Here is a 19805-nt window from a genome sequence, read left to right on the forward strand (position 1 = left end):
ACACCCACACCAAAGTTCCACTGACAGAGAGGAATAACCGGTTCCCTTCTTGAGGCTCTTTGCTACTGTTGATCAGCCAGCATCTTTGTACACGAATGCACTTCAATTCTTTTATATGTTTATATACAAGAAGGACTGGACCGTTACGATGAAAATTTGCTTCGTTGTGTGTTCTTTGCATGCAGCAACCAGCACCTGTTGACCCATTTTTTTTCGATAAACTTCTACCCACCCGAAACACTAAAATCCTTGATGTAATCATCCACTTTAATGACTTTCATAAATCTCTGCGTTCTTTGAAATTTTACTGCAATAATATAAGTTCGTGCTACGCTGGAGGAATTCAGGCAGGAAAAGCTCGTGGCCTTCAAAATTAGGTCTCGCGATAAGAAAATATATTTGGTTCATCAATTTCTCAATTTTTCACGCTGTTCGAAATATTTCTAGCACGTTGATTTTTTCCGACCCGTAAAATGGTTTTGAAGAAAAAGGAACTAATTCTTTCGCTTTTTATTGGCACCGAAAGAGCTGGCAGTTCATGACTCCAGCCATTTCCTGGCTTTAAAAGCCTCGGGCCAGGTCAATACTTGGATCGGTGACCGCTTTGAAACAATGAATACTGAAAGAATGAATGATTACAGTAACTAAGAAGTTGAAATTTCACTATTAAAACAAAATTGTGTTTTTGTTACCTTCCCCATTCTTGAAATTCATGGTAATATAATTTTTTATCATTATTACATGTTGCCAAAAATTTCGAGACCATTTTTTATTAATAACAATAGCGAAGATACTGAAATTTCATTCGGGTTTTTTCAAATTTTTTTTTAGTTTTTGTACCTTCCTCCTCCCTAAATGGACCTTCATATCATTTTTTATTGATAATGCTGAAAACAAATTTTAGGACCATTTTTAGCAAAAGTGAGTATTGTATATCTCGTAAACAATTAAATCAACAAAAAATGAGATTTATAAAATGAGATTCATACATTTTTGAAAAATACCACAGGAAATAAATACTACTTCCAATAGATAAGAGAATTCAAAAACTCTTCGTGGCATGCACACTGCGGTGATAAACTTTTCTAACGATACTGGTCGTGAAAATCTTAAGATTAGAACTCAAAGTGTTTTTTTTTTTTTTTTTTTTTTCACGGGAAAAAATAGATTTAGTAAGCGCCACGGTGTACTGCTTAAGCTTATTTAACTTTTGAAGCATTTGTTTGTTCGACAAACAAACATCAGAGAAATGTTTAGTATCGGTTCGAACACTTCCCTACGTCTTCCTGATGGCAAAATCATCGTTTATCTCGGTGGTAATATTGTTAAGGTAAAATTATTTCTTGTCTTGGTCCCGTATTTTTTTCACTGCGTGTTTTTTGTCAATTTATTCTCACCTACTGAAACAATTAATATTTCTTTTAACAGAGATTTGAATCTCGAAAGAAATTTACTGTTTATTTTCAACTTGTGGTTTATTACATAAACATGTAAAATTTCCTTCGAACATTTGCACAAGAATTCGATTTGGCATGTTCGATTCTCAGGGAAATATCTGCTTCAAACAATAGTCGCGTTTTGATGAAATAAAATTCGATGTGATTATTCAGTACCAAGGAATCTCTCTTCTAATTGAGATCCACGATGCACTTGGTTACGCACATTCGCTCGTATAATTTCCATTCATTATAATGCTTAATTGAGGCAGCACCATCGTCCGAATCGATCTACTTGCAATGTGATTTCTGTACAATTGTGGAATATGAAAATCTTATGAATTATTACGAAAATACGGAAGTAAAAAAAATAGTTGAAATATTTTGAAAATGTTCTCAGAGCTGATAAGAGATGATAAATTCTTAGGAACTGAGGCAATTAAGGCCTTAGGCCACTCTAGAGGCCGAAAAAAATAGGCTTTTTGGGAATTTTTTTCAGAAATACTACAAATTAAATCGAGATAACAGAAACGTAATTTTATTATTAATATCAGTGACTGCTTACAATAATTTTTTTGAAACGATTTAGTGCAAAATGGCGGCTGTGCAGCGTTTTTGCGATGGCTCAACTTTTCAAGTTGGCCGGACTCATAACTCAGGCAATTTTCAACCGATTAACTTGAAATTTTGAAAATATCTTGAAAAATACATTGTCTATGGAAGTACGTAGGATTTTTTTTTTATATTGCGTAGTTCATTCGTTATTAACAATTATCTGACAATTCTTCAGTTCTCAAGTTTCTCAAGATCTTCACTTTCCACTTTAGAAGGGCGCCATTTGGCCAAAAATCAATATATCGCAAAAATCCTACGTACTTCCATAGACAATGTATTTTTCAAGATATTTTGAAAATTTCAAGTTAATCGGTTGAAAATTGCCTGAGTTATGAGTCCGGCCAACTTGAAAAGTTGAGCCATCGCAAAAACGCTGCACAGCCGCCATTTTGCACTAAATCGTTTCAAAAAAATTATTGTAAGCAGTCACTGATATGAATAATAAAATCACGTTTCTGTTATCTCGATTTAATTTGTAGTATTTCTGAAAAAAAATTCCCAAAAAGCCTATTTTTTTCGGCCTCTAGAGTGGCCTAAGGCCTTAAATCGATAGCAATTTGTGTGCGATTGGAAATATGAATAATTCAAAATCCATAACGCTGAAGTTTGCGACGCTGGAGTCCAACAAAATGAACGAAACAAACATTTGTAATTGACCAATTTTTTATTTCACGAAACATCGATGTAAGTTAAAAAAACTACGAATTGCAAATTCGGCAGGAAACGAAATTGGAGAATCACTGGAATTATTGGAGAGTTTTTTTCAGATCATTTCGTTGGACTTCAACGTTGCAAACTTCATAAAAATTCGTTGAAATCAAATTAACTCCACTTACGTATGCTTTATTTTGCAGGAACTTGGATCGCAACCGTTACCGACGATCGTGACCGAAGATGTTGATCCTACGGGGCAGAATGCCCAAGAACAAGGCCACAGACCAAGAGCCGGTGAGTTAGTTACGACGAAAATGAACTGTAATCACTTTATAATAAAAAATTTATAAACGACTGAATGTCAGAAAAAAAAATACGAAAAGAAAGAAAAAAAATAGTTTAGCGAGTAAAAAATATCAACTTCTGAATCTTCGTGGCCAACGGACACATTTTCATTGTGTTTTTTTTTTTCTTTCACGTTTATAACGAGAACAGGTACTTGGGGCTCTCACTCAAAAACCATTAGGAAACCAACATCCGGGAGTGCTCCAGGCTCTGGAAAAACGACACCTGTGCCTCAACAACTGGAGGCAGCGTCGAGCTCAGGCTCGAGCAAGGGACGAAAAGCTTCAGGCACGCGTTCCGGCTCAAACAGTCGTAGCAACAGCAGAAGCAGCAGCGCTGAGAGACGTAGAAGCGGAGATGAAACTGCAAGCCCAACGCGAAAAACGGTCCTCTTCGATGCTTTTAGGCCTAGAAGCAAATCGGACGCTAGCAAAGCGAGAAAACCCAGTATTATTGCGAACATGAAAAACGCCGTGCAGGTAAAATTTACCATTCGATCCTACAACTTACCCAAAAAGTTGGATTCTTCGGAAAATTTTCCACGCAGATGTTTTCAACGGTGTCCGATTTCAACCGTCAGTTTTTCCGATTCAATTCAGAGCTTTTGTCCCGAGAAACTCACGTTTTTGCAAAACGCCCTCAATATCGTATTTTCGAAACAGTCAAATTCCAATTCTATAAGATTTAAACTTTTTATATGTTCTCGCACATGATTCACTATTCTTTTCGAGATCGCAGAACATTTAATGTCGTGGTACCGATTTGAAAATTTGTTCACAAATAGGAGTCTGCTCCAAGATTCTTGCGGGTGCGAGAACCGCTTCCGGAAACTTTAATCAATAATTTATAATGCCGAAGTTTGCATCGTTGGAGTCTAACGAAATGAAGGAAAAAACATTTATAGTTGTCCCATTATTCAGTTCACGATTCATTGTTGTTGGTTGAAAAACTACGAATTGCAAATTAGGAAGGAAAAATGATTGGAGAATTACAAATTTCTTCTTCGTTCATTTAGTGACACTCCAACGCCGCAAACTTTGGCATAATAATTTTCTTCCGTTGGAATACAGAAAAAACATAGTTGCGAGTGAATCGTACTGAATATCAAATTCATCGATTGACGATCTTGATCTTAGAGATCGAATAATTATTTATTTCAAAGGCTCTGTTGGAAGAATTTTTCTCATTAAAATCAGATAAAAAATAGTCGCGAACGTGATTGTGTTAGTTTAAACCGACGAAAACAATGGCTTTCGATCCTTAAAAATATCGGATACTCGCATTCTTATTTTCGTTTTAAAAATCTTGTAAGAGTAAATTATTGAAGCAATGGAAGATTTCCGTTTCGAAATAATCGTCTTTTCCAAACAGCAGTCTCTGCATCGTGGCTCGCACGGCAGTTCGACTTCGGACGTTCGCACGGAAAAAGATCATCACAAGGAGCACAGAGACAGCAAGGATTCGAGTGGACGTCCGAGGGCTGGCTCCGAGAGCAGCAGAAATCCAGTGAGCAAAGTTATGGACCTGATTAGACATCGAAGTCATAGCTCCCTTAATACGGATGAAAAACGCAAAGCGGTGAGTCAATGTTCATTTCCCTAATTTGAATTTGAAAATTGAAAAAGTTGCGATATAATCGAACACCATCGAGATTCCATTTTCTCAGAACTGCAAAGCATTTCATTTTATAATTTCAAAAGCTCCAGATAACGAATGAGACTGTTTCTGGAAACTTTGTTTATAAATTCAAAGATCCGAACTATGAAACGTGACAAAAAATTTCATAGTTTGGAAATGAAGAAAAGATTTTTTCACGCTTCAACAATTTAGAAAGAACGAGTAAAAGCGCTTCGAATAGGGTCGATAAGTTATCTGTCTCCACTGGACAACATGAAGCTTTTCGATCCTCCAAATGTTCGAAATTATCTTCGATTTCCTGCTTAACTGCCGTCGGTACAGAAAATACCCTCAGAGTTCAACGATAATCGGGACGACTAAACTGATCGTGATTCCAACATTCGTTCGAGTATTATTTTTGGTGAAGCTAAAATTTTAGTGCATAGTTTTGAGGCTCATTTTTCCTGGGTTTATGAAAGCTCAATTTTCTGAAATATATTTCGTGTGTCGTTTCCGTACATCTTAATTTCTTTATTTTCTTTTATTTAATTATTTTAATTCCTTTTTTTAATTTTAATGATTTAATTTGAGTTAGATCACGCCCGAAGGATATTAATTAGAAATTGTAAATACATTTTTTCAACTTATCTTTTGACGAATGAAATTACAAGCCATTCATTAATCGGGGATCCATTACTGAGTGAACCCCAAATTTTATTCGTCCCTGGCAAAAATACTATAGTTTTTTATGTAAAAAATCGCATTAGAGAGAGAGCAAACACAAAGGGAAATGAATAAAGAAAAAAGTATCAATAAAAAGACTGACAGGAATGTGCCAAGCCAAGAAGAAACAAAATGCCGAAATAAGTAAATGTGAGGTTACGAGAGTTCATTTTACCAATTTCGTTCAATCTTTAACTTAATATTTCTTTATTACGAGTGAGACAATCGTTTCCAATTTTTTCCTAAACCTTCATTATATACCTCCTTGTTTATTGTGCACTTTTTCATAAACTTCGTAAGAAACGTTCGTTCGTTATATGGAAAGATAAACGATTTTTTACGCGTATTTTTTTCATATTTAAAGACGTTTATCTCAATAACCAATGAGACCAATAACCCTTTAAAATTTGATACGCGTGTCAGTCGACTGCCCATTTAAACTCTGTGTAAATTTCAAGACTTAAGATGATGGATCAGTCGGTAATCACAACCGTGAGTGCGAGAGAGATAGCTGCAAATTTTGAAAAGGACATTTTTCCACATCGTTCGTCTGATCGAAAAAATAAAAATGTCATCGGATTTTTGCGATCGTGCTGCGTACGATGACATTTTTATTATTTTAATCGGACGAACGATGTCAAAGAGTTTCAATTTCAAAAATTCGAAGTGTGATTACCGACTGATCCATCATCTTAAGAAAATCGTTTCGTGCATGAACTACCTTGAGTTGAAATTTAATTTCTTTATTCGATGAAACAGAAATAAAGGCAAAAAAAGAAAAGGAAAATGGTTCAGCGGTTGAAAAGCCGTGTTTAAAATGGAAATGAGTATTTGGCTAGACGTTACGTTTGATTTTTTCACTTTTTCCGTGACGTTACAATCCTGCTTGAGGTGAAGTTGTTGTCATGAAAAAAAAAGATGAAAGAAAGTTGACTCAGCGCATAATACGCGAGGGAGTTCGCACAGGAGCTTTCGAACAATAGATTTGAAACAAAAGGTTTTTTTCAAGCATTCCGCCCGATAGGCACTCTTCGAAAAAGATTAGCAGACTTCCCTGTATTGCCTTCATCTTCCAGCTTCCGTTGCCTGCTCAAAATACGAAGTTATCGACGCGAAAATAATGGAATAGTTTTTTTTACAAAACTCAATTTCTCTGGTTCGAATAATGAACTTCGAAATGAAAACTTTGCTGCGTCAATTTTTTCAAAATCCGATTCTGTCGCATTCTCGATCCATGCAAAATTTCGACTACGCTGAAGTTTGCAACCTTCGAGTCCAACGAAATTAACGAAAATAACATTTGTAATTGAGCAATTTTTAATTTCACGAATCGTTGGTGTAGACTGAAAAACTGCGAATTGCAAATTAGGCAGGTAACAGAATTGAAGAATTACTGGAATCATTGAAAGGTTTTTTTATATCATTTCGTTGGACTCCAACGTTGCAAACTTCAGTGTCATAAGTTTTGTGGCGTTACACTTTTGCGAATAGTGACGAGAGACCGTAGAAATTTCAATAACAAATTCCAAACGAGTAATACTTTGTTGATAAATAATTCAACGAGGTTGTGTTTATATCTACCTGCATTTATATTGGGAATGCCAGGAAACGCGTTATCAATGACAGAATGAAGCATTCCGCGATAAAATTCATCATACGAAATAAGGACGATGAGTCTGCCGAGTTTCATTGTCTACACTTTCTCGTAGTAAATGTTTAACGTTTGTCGGTAGTTATTCGTATCTCTAACGCAATTATATCCGACATTTTCCTGCACGTTTATAGGTCGATTTACAGCAGATAACGAGCGAGTTTATCTTTCTTACAATCGTTTCAAAACGTACATTAAAAACTTGGAATAACCCAGTGACAGAACTGAAAATTCAAATGATAAGACCAAAAAGCAATCGTACAACAGAAATATTTTCCTAAATTGGGCCACGTAGAAAATATGAAATATGTGTAGATCCAAGAGATACGGCTGACGAGGAAAAATCGTTTGAACGATCGAATGGAAAAAGTGTCGTCGCCATACCAGAATAATATCGTTAGATAAGATGCTTGAATTGAAGTTGTTACTGACGTTATAAAAAGAGAATCAGTCCCCCGCACCGATCTCCGCGTGCTGCTCATTTCGTTTCATTTAATTTTAAAAGATTATATTGCGAGAACGAAAATATGGATACCGCAATAAAACCTGAACTTGAATATAGTTTGGTAGTGTGGAAAGAGGAAGAGATGAGGATAAAAATGGATGCGAGAATCTTATGAAAATAAACAAAAGTCCAATGGGGAGAAAAATAAAACAATGAATTTGGTCGTCTGTACCGGAGAACTTTAAACTTTTATGACGTTCGAGAAACATAGAACATTTAGCGTCACTAAATTAGAAACTCTACGATAAAGAGGAGCGAAAGAAGCAAGCGGGACAAGCATTTTTTTCTTCTGCAAATACGAAGACTCGTTAAGTGCAAATATACGAAAGCTTTAATGTGCGCCGAGACGTTACAATGACACGCTATAATATCGCATTACGACACAGTCCCCACTCCCTCCGCCTTTCCCCTCCTCCGTTCCCGTACTTACGATTCTCCGGTGCTTTTGCTTAAACACTTTCCTTCGTACGTAAAGGGTTTTACACAAAAAATGATGCGATTATCAGACCACAGCTTGACGAACGTGACCCTGATTCTAGCACGTTTTTCCCAACTTTTAAATCGTACTTGCCAATCTTTCGAAGCTCTTTTCGTACATGGAAACTAGAATTCTAATATTTTCATCATTCGTAGGTTTTCACATTCGAATACCTCAGAAAAATCGTTCAAAATTCAACGTTGCACGTTTTTTTGAAACAGCCTATACACGTATTTTATTCGACATGTGTGTGTGATTCATGCACGTGTTTTTCTCTCTTTCTCTCTCTCTCTCTCTCAACATCGATACATGTACGTAGTGTTTAACGAGAAGTGCCGGGTGGGAGCCAAGCACGCGGTTCTTCTTGTGACACACGTTTTTCCCTGCTCAGTAACGCCGTGTACCCCTTCGCGAATAGGTTCACGTTTTTTTTCACGATTCCCGCCGACACAGCGCGATACCCATCCGTAAAAATGTGTGTACAGTTGTGTTGAAATAAAAGTAATTGAAACGATCAAGTTAATACGAGAATGACGTCGATATATAATTCATTAAAGTTACTCGTAAAGTAACTAATCGCTTAAGGGTGAATGATACAAAAGTCGAAATAATTAGAAATTGATCAAATTAAGCAGAACAATTAAAGCAGATTTCTTATGCCCGGAATGTATACCTATATATATGGAAACGCTATGCTTATACACGTGAACTTTAGTGATCAATTACTCGATAACTGTACAGAAGAAAAATCTTAAAAAATTTGTATTGTCAAATTTGGCACTAAAGAATATGTTCACCAAATTTTATAAAATTCTGATCATTTTGAATTTTTTTATGTTTTTAGCATGGTTTAGCATGGCAACATTGTATCGCCTGTGCAATATATCCTTAATTAAGTTTTGTCGAGTTCGAACGCAATCGCAAACAGCGCATATCATTTTTGCCGGTTACAACGTGTAGTTTGAGACCTCCTACAGCCGTTTTACTTTATTTATGATAAATTCACTTGAATATAAAGGAAAAGTTACTTTCGTTGCTTCGATAAAAAACTTGTTAAATTTTCCGAGTGACGTTGGCTCGGTTCTGGTTGAAAGTCTAATTTATAATTCGATCATGAATTTATTTCCTCAGATGTTTTGATTTAGTTTTTAATTGGCTTTAAAAAATGACTCGAAATCGGTTTCATACCGATCTTATAATCGATTAACACTGTTTTATTTCCGTCTGGAAAATTCCTCGGATCTCACACTATACGCCGCTGAATCCTCGTCGTACAAACGACTGAAGTAATTGACGTTTTAGCTTTAAAAACGACCTTGCGATGCGCGAACCTTTTCTTATTCAGTGATCTCTCGTTCTCGCGTATTACACTTTTCGCTCGGCTCTTCTCGCAGGTCCTCACTTTCATGTAACTTCATTCGCGCTCCCGATCCTATGTACTCGGTAATATACGAGAATTTACACACATCCATACTCATCGCCCTGCAAATTTTACGAGTTTACATGTGACTCCGGAACGATTTACACACGCCGATGCACGCCTCGTCATGCGTGTGTTCGCGTCGATATGCACACTGTGTACAAATCGACGAGTTCGAGGATTCAGTGATCGTTCGCGCTCTCGAGAAACGCCTTAATAATAGCGCAATTTTCGCCTCCGTTTTTTATTCGTCAGTATACAAATGTATTTTGACTTGGACATTTTTCTTTTAAACTCAATTAATCAGCAATATGATTAGCAAGATTTAACGAATGAGGATAATATTTTCAAAGAGCAGGCTAATTATTACTCACCGAATAAACCACATGCGCGCATAATCGAATAGTGAATCGCGTTACATAAAGTAATTACTCTCGTTCGACGCTACTGATCTTTTGTTTTCTGTTCGACGACGATGAGCAACTGTTCGACTGTCTGTGTAGAACCGTCGCAGTAGGAAAGATTTTCAATTTCATCACTTTTTCGTTCCTACACGGAAAAAATTTAAAGAAATGTCGGAATTGAAACGGAGCATTTGTTTTTTACAGTACTGTGTTGAAGAGATAAGAAAAAAATAATGATAAGGGTCACAGACAGTTCAATTTGACGTACAATGCCTCACCGAGATCCCAGAAATGTTTACTCGCCTCCAGACCTCTTCAAACTTCTCAGACACCAACGTACTATTCTTCAATCCGATTACGTCTCAATGCTCGTCAGTTTTGTGTTTCGTCGTTTGACAACGGTTCTCAGTAAGACGCGTCTTAAAAAAATATTTTCTTCTTCGTAATGACTGAATTCAATATATTTGATTTCAAACTCTTCTGAATTATCTCGATCTCGATGAGTCGCTTTTAGAGTTTGCAGAAAAAGCTGCTACCCATTTGGAGCGGGTACTCTCGAAATGTTGATTTTTCTGTACTTTGATCATGATCAATTTTTTTGCTCTTGTTCATCAAAACAGTTCATTTTAGGAGCTTCGTCACGTATGCGCTGTCAGTAAAAAACTGTACGCGTCTGGAGTTCAGTATTTCGTGCGCTGACGTCGATTTGGATGAAAAAAAAAATTTCGTAATATCAAGACTAACAAAACTGTTTCTCCGAATGGAAAAGAACCTAGAAAACTCGTGGTATTTTCATCTTTTCTGAATACATCAATATGCACACGAATTTTTGGCCCTATACGAGTTACGAACAAACATGAAAACGTGTCTGTTGAAGAAACTGAAAATAATTACAGTAAATAATTCCAACGATTTGCGCCACTGTTAATGCTCAACAGAAAAAGCGTTTGAAATAAACAAATTTGTCGTAAATCACAATCTCAAATCATTTTAATTTGACTGTATGTCAACGTCGAAATAGGAAAGTTTTAATGAAACTTTGCAAGCAACGAAATATTGCGAGAAAAAAATGTTCGCAAAATTCGACAACACTGAGAAAGATCCTTGTAAAGTTGTCAATCGATTAATTAGCACAAATGAATTTTATATTGAAGTAACTTGGACAATGAAAATTCAAAATAGTTTACTGAAATATTGAACAAAAAATGTGGCAATTTTTAATAGAATTAAAAGTGTCGTGCCCTAGATTAGCACCCATAAAATATCGCGACAGTCTTCGCGGACAAAACCGGAGACAAAATGATACACAAAATGTTGAAGAAAGGATAAAAATGTCTATTTCTTAGCGAAAAAGTGGAACGATTCGACAATATTCAGGCTATATGAACGAGAACATCTCAAACTTTGATAACAGACGACCCTCGGAATTTTACAAAACCAAGTGATGGAGTATCGATTCCGAGCCAACATGCTTAAATTGAAAAAATTCAATTTATTTCAGTCAAAGATCTTGCAACAGTTTAATAACCGATTTACTCGGTATATTTTGATCTCCGTTTGGTGTCACGTGGATCTCGGGAAGTTGGGATAGATATACACATATTTTGGTATACGTGTGACGATGTCTCTGCGGTAAACACGATCTCTTTGTCGACTCACCTCATCAATGCGATCGTACGATGTCACCTACGGGTTATCCGACAATGCAGCATTTGCAATTGAAATTTTCTCGCCGCTGAGAGTTTCTGTTGTGCCGGCAACGTGAAACTTTCCTCTAAGTTTAACAGATCAGGCCCTTATCTATTGTAGACACATTTTTCACTCAATTTCGAAATATTTGAAAAATAGAATCGAAAAAAAATGTAATGAGGTTAAAATTGATTTGATGTGAAATCGTTTACTGAATACTGGAGGAATCAAACTGACAAAATGAGATGACGATTTTTAAGCTTTTATTTTCTTCTACGAAAAATTTTCTTCTGTTTTGTCTTTGATAATTTTCGAATGCTCCATCAAACGAAATTCGATGGTTCAATGGCATGCAAAAGAATTACTGAATCGCAGTAATCCGTCAGATACTCGAGAACTTTGCAGTTGGACCGATTGATCCATCACCTTGAAAGAAAAACATGTCTCCATGAGAGAATAACACATCAAGGAGTTTCATCACGAGATACGGTGCGTTCAGATCGAATAGCATAAACGAAGATCAAACTGAGCCGTTTATCGACAATGTTTTTCTTCCTATCAGCCGAGTATTAAATCGATGCTAATTATTCAGATTGCTTTCGATAAGTCTCAACAGATTTTTCAATGACTTTTATGCAATTGATTCATTACACGTAGGTGATTGGAAAGAAGTATTTTTAACGTAGATCATGCCCGAAGGATCGTATTTTATGGGTGTCTAAATAGGACCGATTTTTACTTCCTAATTGAAGATATTATCACTTTAAATCAATGTCAGAGTTATTAATTCGAAATTGTAAATACATTTTTTCAACTTATCTTTTGACGAATTAAATTAAAATTAAAAAATACTATAGTTTTTTATGTAAAGAATCGTATTAGAGAGGGCAAAGGGAAAATACAGGGGAAAATCAATAAAGAAATAAGTATCAATAAAAAAACTGTGACAGGAATGGGCCTAGCCCGGAAGAAACAAAATGCCAAAATAAGCAAATGTGAGGTTACGAGTGCTCATTTTACCAATTTCGTTCAATCTTTAACTTAATATTTCTTCATTACTAGTAAGACAATCGTCTCGAATTTTTTCCCAAACTTTCATTATATACTTCATCGTTTATTGTGTACTTTTTCACAAAACTTCGTAACGAGCGTTCATTCGTTATATAGAAAAAACAATTTTTTACGCATAGTCCCACAACCCTGTGCATTTTTTTCATATTTAAAGACGTTTATCTCAATAACCAGTAAGGCGAGCCCTTTAAAATTTGATGCGCGTGTCTGCCCATTTAAACTTTGTGTAAATTTCAAGACTTTCTTAAGAAAATCGTTTCGTGCACGAACTACCTTAAAAACCGGACAATTGAAATTTTCATCTTTTCGTTCCTATGCTGCAAACATATTACCAATATTATTGTTATTATTTAAAGCACACTAATTACTCGCTCAATTCTTATAGTGTAGCGATAAATTGTTGAACTTTATGTTGATAAATATTCATCGTTGTTTATCGACTCTTTGTCGAAGTACCTCGATCTGTATTCCAATCCCATATGCATTCGGTGAAACGAATATGAGCTTTGGGAACTCTGTCTTTTTCGTTAAAACTTGTGCGTTGCAAACTTTTCTTTTGTCTCTTCTCGTTAAAAGCCAATGAAAAAAGAAGAGTGATTAAAAAATCATAATGTCCGTTTGTGTTTGTATAGCACTGGCTGTGAGTAGAATCGACGCGATCGAGTTATCGACACAGCGAGAGTCGTGGTGCGACGTGAAAACTAGCGTCGCAGTTTTACGAATTGTAACTCTTCTTCTACTGAATTTTGTCTTTCACGCGAGAAACGTGCGTCGCGAAGCCGAAATATGGACAAGTCTCGTCTCGTAAAAGTTTCGGCAAAATTTCACGATTTCAAAATTTTCACGACGTCGCTTCAAATAACCGTGAGACGATCAGCTCCGTCTGTTTTGTTTTCTTCATAGCTCAGTAGGTCGATTTCTTACATATTCTTCGTCACACGATCACTCGCGATTCCAAACGCGCTAGTTATCGAAATGTATTTACCGAGATCGTGCGTGGGACTTGCCAGGCGACGACGATTAACGACGACGCGGGCTATTAATTCTACATACACATTTACGTACGGTTGAGATAATTACGTACGCATGATATGCACAAGCATCGCGAGCTCCCTCCCTCTCTCTCTCTCTCGCTCGCTCCTGTCCTCCCCGACTCGCTGCAAGCAGATAGTTTTCGGTCGCTCTTTCGTCGCTTATTCAAGGCGACAATAGCCCATATTTTCACGGTCGTCCTGACAATCTTACGAATGTTAGAGTCGCTCAATTCTCTCGCGATAGCCAGCGACATAACCTAAACGATAATCCCAATACGGGTCAGATTTCACGCTACAATTGACCCTGGAAATTAATGCAATCTCAGGAATATAACGTTCATGTATATTTCTATGACACAATCATTCAGTTTCGGGATTTTTTTTTTTTAATATCGTTCTAGAAAGTCCACCGAATGCAAACGTCTGTCATTCGGAATAAAATTTATTTTAACAGCACAAAATGAGTCATGAAGCGAACTCCAATCGCCACGAAATTTATTTATGACCGAATAGTCACTTTTTTCAAGCTGAACCGGTCAGTGGAAATAGAATTTTGCATTACATTACTCAGCGTACGTACAGTCGAGACTAAAAATCTGACGAAATTGTCATTTACAAATATTTCAGAACTTTTATTTAAATCTAAATCTCTGTGAGGATTCAGTACTAAAGGAGCTCTAGATCAGCTGATCGCGCTCAAAAAATTGATTTTTTTTCATATGGAAAATTTCCTTCAGTGAGAAATTAAGTCGATTCACGACTATAACTCATGTCAAAATATACAAAACATGTTTTCGAACGAGCGATATAATAAGATTTTCGATGTTTATCGAGACGAAAATCTTTGACAAATGCACACGCACGACCGCTCATCGCATTGTACATTCACAGATGCAAGCCATTCGTGTCGACCACCTTCACGCACATGGGCTATTCTCACTGCTTCCCTCGAATTCTCCACTGAAATTTGTTGAATTTTTAACTTACCGAGCCCTTTGGACGTAAGTCGTTTGTTCATTTTTCATCATTGATAAAAAAGTATCAATACTTTTGGTGACTCATTGGAAACTATTACTTTTGTCGTACCTAAAAACTAAAAACTGAGTAAAAGACACTCCAAAAAATATGGAAAAAATCGTTCATTAGATTTTTTTGTGCTGAAGTACCAATCGATTGGCCAAGGAATCCTCCGCATGTGTATATTTTTCACGTACATAATAAACCGAACAGATAGTTCACGCCCTCGAACTCCTGTTTACTGGAAAAAAAGTGTTTGCGAGAGCCAATTCGCGTGTTGTTTGTCGCAAGCTCGGAATATTTACTATTTTCGTTTTTCCGTCGGTATATACGTTGGGGTGACGAAGACTGTTGCCTCTTGAAATCATGAATCGCAATGCTGTTGTCAACAAAACGTCAATTCGAATGAACTTTCGTTTTTTCAATTTTTCTTTGTTACTCCAGATTTTAATATCGTTCTGAAAGTACTTGCAGTTTCTCTGGGCTGATCTTCTGCTCATGTTAATTCTGTTTTCCGGATAAGAAATAAAAAATGTCGAGAAAATTTAATTTATGATAAAATAAAAAATTACTGTGACGAGTAAGGCAAAAAGCTTTCGGTTACAAAGTCGCCGATGGCCTTAAAAATCGCTGGAACAGTTGAAGAAAAACTGGCGTCTCGATGATCAGCCATAAACTCATGTAGAAAAAATAAAGTGAACGACTGGAGGACACAAACGATCAAGTTTCGAGTTTTCGGAACGCGTACGAAGATCTGTGGGTGTGTGCGAGTGCTAATATCTGCGCGAAATGTCTTCGTACTTCCGGTGGATAAAAAGCGGAAAGAAAGATGAATACTTGGGAAATAAGCAGAGAAGTCGTTCACTCGACTCGAAAAGCCTGGAATCCTCGGGAATACGGTTAATCTTGCAAAATGTATTTTCATTTTTATACCTCAGCTTATTTTCATTACATTATCTGTCTCCATATCACTTTATTCGTTCAATTAACTGACAATGTGTCCTTCGTGTTACAGAGAGCAGTTGCCCAGCAGCAAGCGCAGATAGCAGCCCAAGGTATGTCATTTCAAATACTTTTTTTTGCTCAATTCAAACGCCAGAGGAGAAAACCTGCCACGTGGCAAATATTTTCCTAGCGTTATATTTGAAATCAAGAACTTTTCACTGTTTTATTTTTTTTTGACGTTTATTCGGCTCGCGAGCGCTCATTTTTTTCTCCACTTGACTTTCGGAGGGTTGGCGTTGAGCGTAAAATGAATAAAATTTCATTTCTCCCGAAAACGATGCGAAAATGTGATTATATTTCGCTCACTTTAAAACATATTGATTCACATGAAAAGGTTCGTTATTTTCTAGGATTCGACTTATTGCTTTTTTTTTTTAATCCGTAGTTCTGGAACACGATATTGATGAGAAATGTTCTCGAGCAATGAGAGAGAAAGCAATATTTTTGTCGCTCATAACCTTAAGATGATCTATCACTTGTTCAGTCGGTAAAAATCCTGTTGCACGGATTATTCCGAGTAGCTTGATATTTTAAAGAAAATATGGGTTACACGCTATTCTCATTTTATCAGAGAACAAGGTGTAACTTTTATTTTTCTCAAAAAATCAGTGTCCGAGTAAACCGTGCAACCATTTTGCATCTCGCACTCACGCAAGTGGTAGATCACCTTAATTCACGCCGACACCGATTGCAGAAACGTAGTAAACTGCTTTATTCGGCGGGATTCGTTCGGTAACCTCCGCAGTTGTATCGATGTTGCTAGCAAAACTTGGGCGCTAAGCCAACCGATGGCGCTACACGTCGAATGTTGTGGGCGCTGAGTTTTAGACGTATTCCGAAGCCGAAGTATCCCAAAGCATGGCGTGTCACGCCTGCGCTTTGGTACATTCGCATTTTCTGTGGAGCCAAAGCCCTCTTCGGCTCATTTATCCCGCCCGTTTTTCTCCTCTGCAAAGGCACTAAAATATATATAAATACTCTACTTGGCTTTTATCGTTTCCCAAATGAGACGGGATATTTATTTTAGGTGTAAGGGTTTATGGCAATCTACGCGTTGGTATGTTAGTCCTGCTGCTTCGTTCTAACTTCAATTTATGCCAAATACGAGAGCAACCGAAATAGTTACTGCATTGCCCGCAGTGTAGGGGCAAACCGAACGAGGGGAAGCACACCGGCAGGGACTGGATCAATGTATTTGAAACAGTGTTTAGTTTTTACGATCTTAGATCCCCCCCGTACTTGTTGTGCATTCTTTGAAAAACAAATTTTTTCTACCTATTCGTATCAATCGTATCTCAAGTATCATCGTTGGAATTCTTAAGATTAAAGAAAAATAGTAGAGAAAAGTCTCATTACGTCTCACAGCGACACCGGTCGGAAAACATTTTTTCACAAATTCAGCGCTCCTTTATTCCTCGTTCCTTTCTTCTTCGCTCTTTCTCTTTCCTGTTTGCGGTCCTATCGTGCTTCTCTCCCGTTTTTTTAGTGCGTCTCCCTCATATCAGTTTTACGATTTCGTGTTACAGCGATTCTGAAACTTGCCTTTACGGTTTTTTTTTTCAAATTACCTATGAAAAAAATATTATGACCGGATTCATTTACGGTATTTAAGGAACATTGAGGCATTAGAATGAAAATGATGTCATCGCTTTTGAACCGATTGCATCTTATAAAGTGAAGTGTAAAAAAAATCAGTTAAATTTTCAGACAGTTTATGAACGTCCTTGCTGAGAAAAATCAATAACAATTTGGGCCAAATAACATGTAACCTTATGGAAGTCAAGACACATTCAGTGATATCTCCGTCAAAAAAGATGCTTAAAATATGAAATTTTTTGGGTAACATTAGCAAGGCTTGCTGAATAATGTCAATTTTTTCAGATTTATTAGGAGATTTGTTGAGATTATATTAATAATCTGTTTCCCGTGCAGTTTTTTGAGGTTAGGATCGTCACCGTCCGTGTTTTCGACTGAGCTTTCACCAGTTTTTCGTCTTCCTTTCCCCAACTCTTCTTTAAAGTGTATACAACACTGTCAAACTGTAAACTGGCCTAACTTTTGAAAGGTACAGGTCATAACTTTTGGGTAAAAAAAGCCTCAACTTCCTTAACGGCACACCCCAACGTGATTCATGTTCAGTTTCGACTTTTCATTGATCACAGACAAAGTTTGCTTATCTTTTTTACGTTTGCTAAGCATTTCTAGGCTTCGTGTTATTTACACGGTTTATTTTATTTGTGAAGTTATAAAAATGACACAGTTTCCAATTGTCCCGAGAACCTTCGAGTCCCTTGATGAAGGAGAAAATGTACCGAGCTCCACAGTGATATTACTGGAATGTAAGTAAAATTCTCTGCGAGCTTTGCTCGTGCTCGTCCCCAGCGAGACTCGTGTGCGGACGACAGCACCACCTCGGACTATACTACACACTCCACACCGACAGTTGCGCACGATCTTTACGTGTCTGCCTGCAGGCACCACGCTTCGAACCAAGTCCGAGGCGGCACCCTCAACTGAAATCTCCCCAGTCCCCAGTTGATCGTGATACTTCCACGTGCGCACATCTCTCAATAGTCAGAGTTTCAATAAAAGATTTGAAGAATGGCAAGCTTAATGAATCAGTAAAATCTTGAATTGTATAAACCGACGAACGAAAAATAAAAGTACCAAGTTTTTATATAACACAAAAATTTCACGTGGTTCAACGAACGAGTAATAATGCTTCGATATAATTGCCATTTTTTCGAGAGTGTTCAACCGTTCAACATTACGCTGCCGGCTTAAATAGTCATAATAATGGTTATCTATTTTTGTAAATTCAACGAGAAAATCGTCACGGAATGACAGTGCCCTTAGTTTTAAAAAATATTAAAAAGTGAAAGATCGTTACAGTTAGTGTGTCCTCGTATTCGTAACGGTGGGCGAAAATTTGTTTTTTATCGGTTTGAAACTCGGTGTCTGATAAGATTCGAAAAATATTGCGGACAAACCATAACAAGAACATGGAACGATTGTAATAGAACCTCCACGTCGTTCGATAACAACATCGAGCTCTGCGGCGCTCGTCAAAACGGACACACTCGTCTGTGTTTTTGTCGGTAGCAATATCAAAACATTGATACTGTTGTTTCTCGTGTTTTAGCCGCATAATATTATACATTATCGGTTTTTAGCTACCGATAAGAAACATTATACAAATAATAATAAATAATCAAGAATTCTTTAGGTAAAGAAACCGTAATAATCGTTGTGACGAATAACGAAGGAGAAGAAAATATGTCAGTGTGAATAATGTGTTTCGAACGATGACAATGGCAGCACACGTGGATCGGAAAAATGTGCGCCGTATTGAGAAAATGATACGAGAATATTGAATATCGAAATACATCGAATATTTACCTCAATTTTTCTGAAGCAACTGACCGCCGCTTTGAAAAAAAAGGAATAAACACGAAACATGAAGCGATAATAAAAAATAGTTGACCTTTTATTTTTCTCACGCAATGAATTTAAAACTGGTGGAATAAGTGAGCGAAAGAAAAATTCGACGCGCTGAGAACGTGGTTTGTGGAATCGATTAAAAAAATTGGAAATTCGTGATTACACGTTTGCTTTCTAGAGCAAATTTGGACGATAGTTTTGACATTTCGTTCACATCGGTAAGGATACTTCGAAATGATGAAATTACATAAACGGTGAATTACTCGTTTACCCCTCGCTCCATTCAGAATTATTAATTCCAAATTGTCTATTTTATTTATCGATTTTATGATTGAGGCATCGATGTTTCACTGCTGGATTCCAATGCGCACTTTGACCCCGCTATCTAATTAGATCGAAAGAATCGTAGTTCGAGGAAACAGAAAAAAAACAACGGAAAGGTTCTACTTGCGCGATGCAAAGGTCGTGTATTTTTTGGTAATCTTTCGAATTCGAGGATGTACGTTTAGAGTTGTTTGCAGGTTAACGGGCGACGCGATATCAAAGATCGTGCGATTTTCACACTCGTCAAGGACGGACTTTCTTTTTATATTTCCTCTCCTAAGAAACGCGCTCTCCTCGCTAAGACCTTCAGAGTTGATCTTTTTTTTTTATTGTTTTCACGGAATTTTTTATTCGTTATTTTTTATTTTTATTTTTC

The 19805-nt window shown here is 36.8% G+C and overlaps 1 protein-coding gene across 3 annotated transcripts in view; it reads left to right on the forward strand.

Moving 5' to 3' along the window:
* The window catches only part of SNF4Agamma (SNF4/AMP-activated protein kinase gamma subunit), a 134364-nt gene that overhangs the window by 50230 nt on the left and 64329 nt on the right, over window positions 1-19805 (forward strand). For 2 of the 3 annotated variants that reach the window (XM_043432232.1, XM_043432240.1), the window contains exons 5-8: window positions 2906-2999; window positions 3201-3529; window positions 4422-4628; window positions 15675-15714. In XM_043432232.1, the coding sequence (XP_043288167.1) occupies window positions 2906-2999; window positions 3201-3529; window positions 4422-4628; window positions 15675-15714 (670 nt within the window). The remainder of the gene's footprint in view (window positions 1-2905; window positions 3000-3200; window positions 3530-4421; window positions 4629-15674; window positions 15715-19805) is intronic. The other variant, XM_043432247.1, reaches the window with a different exon arrangement.

This window comes from Venturia canescens, chromosome 1 (assembly GCF_019457755.1).
Source record: "Venturia canescens isolate UGA chromosome 1, ASM1945775v1, whole genome shotgun sequence".
In the NCBI taxonomy this organism is placed as follows: domain Eukaryota; kingdom Metazoa; phylum Arthropoda; class Insecta; order Hymenoptera; family Ichneumonidae; genus Venturia; species Venturia canescens.